This window comes from Taudactylus pleione, unplaced genomic scaffold, assembly GCF_031769625.1.
Source record: "Taudactylus pleione unplaced genomic scaffold, aTauple2 ptg000161l, whole genome shotgun sequence".
In the NCBI taxonomy this organism is placed as follows: domain Eukaryota; kingdom Metazoa; phylum Chordata; class Amphibia; order Anura; family Myobatrachidae; genus Taudactylus; species Taudactylus pleione.
The window spans coordinates 5,040,001-5,049,816 of NW_028284563.1; the positions used below are offsets into that span (position 1 = coordinate 5,040,001).

The 9,816-nt window shown below is 34.5% G+C and overlaps 1 protein-coding gene across 1 annotated transcript in view; it reads right to left on the reverse strand.

Annotated features, from left to right (window-relative positions):
- The window catches only part of PITX1 (paired like homeodomain 1), a 24,887-nt gene extending 15,441 nt beyond the window's left edge, over nucleotides 1-9,446 (reverse strand). Inside the window, exons 1-2 of the mRNA XM_088475080.1 lie at nucleotides 8,968-9,446; nucleotides 6,332-6,387 (exon numbers count right to left, since the gene is read on the reverse strand). Of these exons, the coding sequence (XP_088331206.1) occupies nucleotides 6,332-6,377 (46 nt within the window). The 5' untranslated portion in view covers nucleotides 6,378-6,387; nucleotides 8,968-9,446. The remainder of the gene's footprint in view (nucleotides 1-6,331; nucleotides 6,388-8,967) is intronic.
- Between the last annotated feature and the right edge of the window lie 370 nt (nucleotides 9,447-9,816).

Sequence of the window (9,816 nt, forward strand, 5' to 3'; positions counted from 1 at the left end):
TACAAAGTTACTAATGAAAACACCTTCATTAAATAATTTAGTCATTTAAAATGTGGAATTGAGTTACTATTCTTACACACTCACACAGGCACACTCAGACACACTCAAGATACACACTCACATACATATAACATTTATTTTTGTACGTTTTTCTAAATTCTACACTTCGGGAGTGTTTTTCTTTTTGTGCTATTTTATTCCGTACATGATTGAAAAATAATACAAACAAATAAAAGTAAGGGATCAAAACACGTTTTTAACAGACTGTACAGATTATACAAAAGAGCTATTATGTGTTTTTATATATATTTAATTTGCTGATTTTTACTTTTTTTTGCTGTTATTGTTTTGGTTGTTGTGTATCGGTCTGGTAATGAGCAATAAGCTGCTGACGAGCTGGATTTATTGTACCCTCATCAAAATTGATGCCCTTTGCTGTTCTCTAAATGTTAGTAAAAAGTCAAAACAAAGGATGGGTTACATTATCGAAACATTAACATTCAAAAGTATATTTCAAGTGACAAAACGAAATATTAACGAAAAATACAATATGACAATTTTGTTTTGTTGGGAGAAATAAATATATATATAGAATTTGATCTCAACAAGTTAAGAAAAAACTAAATTCAAAATTGTCTCAAGTTATTACATGGGATAATAAATCATTGTGGAATTTTGGTTTTCATTTCTGCAAACATTTCTTACTGCTTTTCCTGCACATTCGTAGACTGGACTGGGAAAAGCCTGAATACAACTGGTACCAATAATCAGGGACCCTGTTTCCCATTAGAATGAAGGCGCATATGTATTATTTGCAGAAGATATGCACATCGCTGCTGATCTGTATTGTTAGATGTGTACATTGTTGTTTACATATATAAATCCCCTGGTTGCTTCCTTCTAATTTTTATTTTGGCTCCAGAATGACTTCCCTTCAGTTTTGTCATGGAATTGATTACACTCTTCTCCTATAACAATAATACAATGCATTTGTACATGAAGAGGATTTTCTCTAGCTACATAGTCATTGTAACACACGTGCGGCCAGTAGGAGTCAATGTGATACAATACAATAACTTAAGTATAGCATAAAACAGACAGATGGTACAGACACAGATATGTTTGCTTGCTAATCTTGTTAATGACTTGTAACACACATTTTACACAGTATATACAGATCTCTCTCTCTCTCTCTCTCTCTCTCTCTCTCTCTCTCTCTCTCTCTCTCTCTCTCTCTCTCTCTCGTATTTACAAATAACCATGACTAATGCAAGTTCTGTTATTTAATAGCCATAAACATAACATGTGGAACACAAAGTCCAGCACCACTTGATACAGTCAGCCTGGATGCCAATTAATGAATGAAGTGCATTCAACACATTAAGGTTTTAATAGATGACTGAAGTGATTTATTAGACTAGAATATGACACCGGTAGGTAACAGTAAAAAAAAAAAGATTTTAAAAGGGGCAGATTCCTCATTCAGGTAAAATGTATAAAATTCCACTTTATCTACCCCCTCACCCCATAAATTAATATATACACTCAAAAAACTATCAAACCCACCACACACACACACACACACACACACACACACACACACACACACACACACACACACACACACACACACACACACACACACACACACACACACACACACACCAAAAAAACAAAAACAAACTTAGTCCTGTATGTTCTTCAATGCGTCAAATTATCTCTTGTTCATGAATTTATTATTATTATTATTATTATTATTATTTATTTATTTATATGGACCAGTGGGGTTCCGTAGCACCGCACAAGTAGATAAAAATGACAATAAACGTAAGTACCGACTAATACAGACAGTATATAAATAAGTAGATATAATAATTAAAGTGTATAGTTAGCATAATTATGTAGATAAGAAAAAAGATAGAGGGCCCTGCTCATATGAGCTTACAATCTACAGATCTATCTATCTATCTATCTATCTATCTATCTATCTATCTATCTATCTCATATCTAACTATCTCATATCTATCTATCTATCTATCTATCTATCTATCTATCTATCTATCTATCTATCTATCTATCTATCTCATCTCTCTCTCTCTCTCTCTCTCTCTCTCTCATATCTCTCTCATATCTCTCTCTCTATCCCTATCTCTCTCTCTCTCTCTCTCTCTCTCTCTCTCTCTCTCTCTATCTATCTATCTCATATCTCTCTCTCTCTCTCTCTCTCTCATATCTCTCTCTCTCTCTCTCTCTCTCTCTCTCTCTCTATCTATCTACTGACACACTACTGCTCTTTTGCCTAGGAACACCGCCTTCTCTGTTACCTTCATGGATCGGGTTAATGATGTCACCATCCATTATAATACCAGCATTATTGCCAGCTGCACACTAGATATGAGAGTTATATAATAATGACATTTCCATGACCTACCAAACCCATAAAATAACCGATTGATGACACGAACAATCCCTAATTACCAATATGAATTGCAATCCTGGGCCGGCATAGAGCTGACATTACACCCGGGCTATGTGTCTGGCCAGGAATCTCATAACACTCTAAAACAAGATGTATTTCCATGCAAATTAAATAAAACTTCAAACGCCTGTTACATTTATACAGGGCCAATCCCAGCTGCTAATAAAATCTGCAAATATATTATATGATTAAAGTCTTTCTGCGAATCTATTCATTCTTCTCTCATCTGCAAATATATATATAATATATATATATATATATATATATAGTTCTCATCACATAGGCATAGGCTGCATTGACCATGGCTAATATAAAGAATAGAATAGGCCATTTTACATCCTAAACATCTCCATATCGCTCTCTCTCTCTCTCTCTCTCTCTCTCTCTCTCTCTCTCTCTCTCTCTCTCTCTCTCTCTCTCTCTCTTCTCTCTTTCTCTCTCTCTCGTATATAATTATATATATACATATATATATATATATATATATATATATATACTTTTAGGATGTGAAATGGACAATTCTTAATATATTAGCCATATACAATGCAACCTATTTGATAAGAGAAGGGCAATAATCAAACCATTTCTTCTGTGATCTGTTTTTGCACGATTATAGGTATCACCACACAGTTACAGTATTTAATCCACCTGAACTATGTTCCATCCCAATGGGTTATTATAGCAGCCCCAGTGACAGACACATAGATGCAGGAATTCATATGAATTTCGATTTCTGTAGACGTGATCTGCTGTTAGTCAATAGCTAAAAGCGCAATTAACTATTAAATAATTATTGTGATATTACTCTACCATTGGATACTATAAGAAATTATCATGTGCATCTAGCCAGCGTTAGAAAAACGTCGTGGAATAGGGTTGCAGAAAAATATAGAGATTGACAAAATCACCTAGTTCCTGCACAGTATTAGCAGGCTGGCAGGGGCCTGTGCTGCCTGAGCAGTCTCCCACAGCTGAATCGTTTATAATAGACACCCTGTATCTTTATTAACTGCTGTGTTTTCCCTAAAACCTGGAGGTTTTTTTTGGCCCAGTAAAACTGCTTCATAAGGGCTCTAGTAAATATGGGGCTGTTATCAATCGCCTTTAAAAGCAGTTTGGGGCCATGCTACATGGAAGTGACTCTGGTTTTGCGAAATGCTTTCATAGGAGCTGAGGCTTGCAGATACAGGTCAGCTGTTGTTCTACAGGGAGGTAATGGCAGGAAGGGATGGGGGGATAACACTTCCAAATCAGGGACCTGCAGACTCAGACATGCCAGGGCAGGGTGCTGTAGCAGCGGGGACAGCACAGTATAACCATCAAACAAAAGTGTGAAAGAACAAATACACACACACACACACACACACATATATATATATATCTACATATATATATATATATATATATATATATATATATATATATGTATCAACTGTACACCCAGGTCGTGTAAATATATAGTTTTTGCATCTATGTATGTTTTTCTTTCATATATATATATATATATATATATATATATATATATATATATAATTCTCCCTTTCTCTCTCGCACATGCTGCTAAAGGTGCATTATCCGTTAGCTGAATACAGGCCCTTGCCAGCAATCAATTTTTTTCTTTACGTTTTGATCATTCTGGCGAACATTAGCGTCAGTTCTGGCCCTAGGGCTAAGCATGGAGCATGTTGCAGTCTGGCCAGAGACCAGCAGAGATGACCAGCGTCCCTGCCTGAGCTGCATGTGCTATAACCATCAACTCTGGGTACCCTATATAACCGTTCCGGTTATAGCACGTCTGCCTGTCAGTCGACACGGATTGTACTGATTTGATACTTTGCGAAAACAATGATTAATTCTTTATAACACCCTCGCTATGATTATGGAGTTCTAAACCCTGCCTATTCAATAATTTGGTGACACGGTGTAATTGTCTCCCATTGTTGATCATATATCTATCTATCTATCTATCTATCTATCTATCTATCTATCTATCTATCTATCTATCTATCTATCTACAAACATAAATGTGTCCATGTATAAACATAGATCTTCTATATGCTATATGTATGCATATAGATAAACTTTATATATATATATATATATATATATATATATATATATATATATATATATAAAAAATGCGTGTGAATGTATATACATAACACTTCTATATGCTATATATATATATACACACAAATACATAATATATACATATATACAATACACAATATATAACATATACATAATATATATATATATATATATATATATATATTCTTTTTTTATTTGCCTCTTTATTCATTTACTCCACCCGTATTAAAACAAAAACAAAACACGGCTAATATCCATTCAGATGAGAGAATGCCCCCTGGGTTACACTATTTATTTAAGTGACATTCCAATTTAAGCCTCTTAGTGTATTGGATAAATTGAATCTAGAAAAGTAAGTTTTTGTTGAATCATTGTGCGGGGACCACCTAGCCGTAGTGGGTACAGTATTTCTCATTCACATGGAAAAAAAATACCCTAATAACTCCAGGAAAATGATCAACGATGTGTGCACATACAGGTCTGTGAATTATGAAGTGAATACATGAGAATTATGTCCAATTCGGGAGATTGGAGAATGAAAATATGTGTATGTGTATGTGTTCTCAGTGCACTGCGAGTTGTGGGTGTGTGTGTGTGGGCTGGGTACAGACTGATGGATACCTGTTGTTTTAGAAGATCATCTTATATTCATGCTCAGTCTGACTTAAAAGATTTAGCACATTTTTCTCAGTATATAATGAAATAGATTATTTTTATTATTTTCTAACAGTGGTTTCAAATATAATCTCCCATAAAAGGGCTATTGGTTAATAATAATAATAATAATAATAATAATAATAATAATAATAATAATAATTCCAATTAATTTTATTATTGTCATTTCAACTTTTACATTTGTATTTCTAACCATGGCTTTTCAAGAAAATAATAGTTAATTACATAAATTAACACTATCTAAATAGTAGCAAATATTTTAATTAAAATACAGGTCCATTAGTTTGAACCTTTAATGACTTATACTGATCATCTACAGCTATTACTCTTCTGAGAAACCCCATAGTCCAATTTAGGATAGGACTTATACAAACCATTGATACCCAATTGGAACTTGAAGCCATCCTGAAGAGTCAGCCTCTAGCTCAGGCCCTCATCAGCTATTTAAATAAATATTTGCTGAACTGTACCCGAGCATTAAACTGGAGGGAGGACGTAATGACCATTTATAAAGTCAGACCAGAAAAGGGTCAAGTTTAATAGACACGAGGATCTATAGAGAAATCCATAGAATTGATCCACTGATTAGAGATATATTAGACTTTCTCCCCTCTAACAACAATGCCACGTTTCCACCATACAGTCCCTAGACTCTCTATACCATCCTGGCAGCAAATGGACATAATTGCCAGCAGGACATCTAGACAGACGTCCCTTTAATACAGAATAAACTGAATAAAGCCACAGACATTTGCACCCTGTAAGAACATGTGGCATAATTTTAAATGTAGGACAGAGGGCTTCAGTCATCAACATACGAAAATAAAGCTAAAATATCAGAAGCATCTCCAAAATGTAAATTGCAATTAAAATAAAATATTCCTTATTCATAGAGTTGTATATAACTGAGAGGGCGTAGGTGTAACTTAATTGTAAGGGTGTGTTGTCCGGATAAAGAGGGTACGAATAACCGACATTCAAAATCTAAATAGTTACATTTATTTAATTTGAATTTTTTAAAACTTTCTATTGTTTTTATGTTAAATATAGTGGAATTATTAAAAGAAAACAAATGTTACTACTTACCTAAATCAACATAAGAGGGGTTGTGCTTTGAAAGGCTTAGTTCCATTGTAGGTTCCCTGTAAATAAAGTGGATAAAGGGGTAATTTTAGGTTATTTCGTCCTCATGGAACTTCAGTCTACAATGGAGGATTTGGATGTAGATGGCTTCAAGTAACGTTTAATCATTGAGGCTATACTTTGCATAAAGGACAGCAGCCATCCTGGTGTTGTACATGTATTAATGGTGCACTTTAAATGAACACATTTTTTTTTTTAGTTTCGGTAACACAATAAAACAGTGGAAAAAAAATAAGTCTCACGTTGTAAAACCATAATTCGACTTCAAATCCAGGGTAACAAATGAGGCTTTAATCGGACGCTAATTGTACAGTAGCCGAGGATTAATTTGCAATGCAAGTTCATATGCAGGAAACGTGCGTATATAACATTTTTCAATAGATTTGTTCAGGAGGGTGTTAGGGAGGAAGATGGGGGAGGGTGGGCTGTATAATTCTTTATGGCTATTACCCTCATTTGGATGCATTAACCATTATTTTGACAGATCATAACGTCTTGGTTCGCCTTTATTCATAATTATTAGGCTAAAGATAAAATCAAATAAATGAAAAAAAAAATAAAATAAAATAAAAATAAATAAAATACAATAAAACAAAGAAGGGCCTCTTGCAAAAAAACAACAAAAAACACCTTTAACAGTTTGTGGTTTGCAGTCTGTATGTAAGAGATATTGATCTATTTCATTCAAGCACTTCTTATAATCAGGCTACAGATCTTTCCACATATTTGTTTTTACAAACCTAATTACAGCCTATTTAGAATCCACATCACATGTACTTGATATAAATAATACAGAAGCATTTTTTTGTTACTATATGTTGTGCCAGTGGCCAACAATATTTCAGGTTTTATTGTCACATTAATTATTTTTTAATTAAATATAATTTATATAAAGCTCCATCTACTAAATATTAAAGAATTCTCTTAAAAAAAAAATCCAAGTCCTACATTTATCAGCTTTTTTTAAATATTTTTTTAAATGTGTTATGTCAGATTCATCAACTTCTACCTGCAATTGGATATTTTTTTTGCGAGGAAGTCTTGATGTTGTGTAATAGTAACATCCATCATAAATAGCTGCTCCCTAAATTGTGAGAATTCAGTCCAAGAGCAAACTGATTTTCGCTTAAAACCCTTAAGTTTTGTGAAGTGAGCTAACCCCCCTTTGGAATTATATTTTCTAACATATTTGTCAGGTTTGACGAAGAGCAGGGGCACTAAAGAATTTATACAAGGTATAAAGATGTCAAGGACTGGACTTCAAGGTTGAACCAAGAAATCACCTCCTGCAAATGTCTGGCAAAGTCATACTCTTTTATACAAGATTGCTGCCCCCAGCCATACAGATTATTATACTGTTTTGCTGTTATAACCTTTATAGATTCCAACCACCCACAACACAAAAATGTAAACATAAAATAAATATATAAAGAAATACAAATATCTTCATAGAGAATTGTCTTGGTCTCCTAGACCCTTGCTGCAGAAAATTTCTAAATAACTTTTTTCAAACTTTGTGATACAGTTGAACTGCACCATACTGCCAGGCTGCCCCTCATTCCATAGAAGGCAGATATGACAATGCAAATAAAGTATCGAGCATATTAAAACAGTCATCTGAATTATGAGGTCAGCGAAGGCACGTTTAATCCGGATGACTATCTAAATAATGACACAGATTTTAAGTGGTTAAGGATAACACAAGCAATTGTAGCTGTCAACTGTGCAGCAGGAGGAACATGTTGGAAGCTGGGCCTCTGCAAATTGGGGGCTAATCAGGGGGAAGACAGGGGAACAACCAGGAAACAGTCATGTGAAAACAGATGTCTGCAGGAATATAGCCATTAAGGACAAGTTTATACGGAAAAACTGGGGCTAAATTCTGGATAAAGTGATGCTAACATAATTTCTCATGGTACAGAGATATTTTGTCGTCCTATAAAATAATATCAACAAATACTCGATGGTGACAATAATAACAGCCACAACATCAACATAATAATAATATTTATAATAATAATATATAATAATATATAATAATAATAATACATATTATTGTTTACATGAAATAATAATAATAATAATAATAATAATAATAATAATAATAATAATAATAAATATTAGCAATAGGAAGAAAAAATTAAATAATAACATTAATATAATAATAAAAATTTACTGACAGCAATTAAAAAGCATCTTCACTCATTTTACTGTTGTAGATGACATAAGCAAACAAACCCCATATTGCATTCATTTTCAATGAGTGAGACTTCCTAATAATTGCATGTATATATTTCTAACATACTGTAATGCAACACTTGTAGCAATTACACGTTACAACGAGCACAGGATCCTCTATGTTTCATACTGTAGCAACACTACAACGCTACAATGGGCTGACACCAAGCGTACGGGGTAAGGGGAAGAAAGTATTATTTTTATTACTAATCACCAATTTAGCCCAATAAGCCGGAGGATTTGAACATACCGCAGAGTAAAACTCTTTGGGGTTAATGGAACAAGGGACTTCCTCAATGCAAAAAAAGAAACAGACAGAGAAAGGCTCCTAAAGGACTTACCAGTGAAGTGATCTCTGAAGATGGTGAGATGACAGACACAGGGTTGGAAGGACCTCCTCGGTAGATCCTAGTAGATCCCTCACAGACGGGGCGAGCTGAGGTTGATCTGAGCGGATCTAGGAGACACTTCTGCGGAAATTGGTTCTGTGAAGATCTATGTGACGTCACTGGCGCACCAGGAGAGTGTATGTGTGTGTGTGTGTGTGTGTGTGTGTGTGTGAGAGAGTTAGAGAGACAGATAGGAAAGATATTAATAAATGGGCCCCTAAGAGACAGAAAGACAAGCAGAGAGATAGATATAGAGAGTCACAGAAAGAGAAAAAGAGAAAGAGAGAGAGAGAGAGAGAGAGAGAGAGAGAGAGAGAGAGAGAGGTGTCAGTGTGTGCATGTACACAGACAGACAGGGAGATAACAAGTGAGCAATAATCCCAGTAGTCTGATAACGCCTGCCTCACACACTTCCCTGTTTTGCATTGTATATAATGCCATTGCTTCGTCCCCCCACTGCATCCAGACAAGTACAGCACTGAGTATCACATCGCCATCCTGTGTGTCGGACAAGTAACCTAGTTCTTCTTGCTGCACACAATGCAGCTGACAAATAGTACAGTACAACATCATTCCTGACTAATGATGAAAAAGAAAACCCAACATTTCCTGTTTAATAAATAGCTGCTAAAGTCCAACATCTGCTGGGTGACTGTATATATTACTATACATGTCAGTATAGAGTTCCCTAGAAACAATGCTGGGATATATTTATATACATATTTGACATAAGGTTTTCAGTCAAGTGTACTGTACATAACGTCACTTTTTTTTTTTTACCAGAGTGAGTGTGTGAATGTA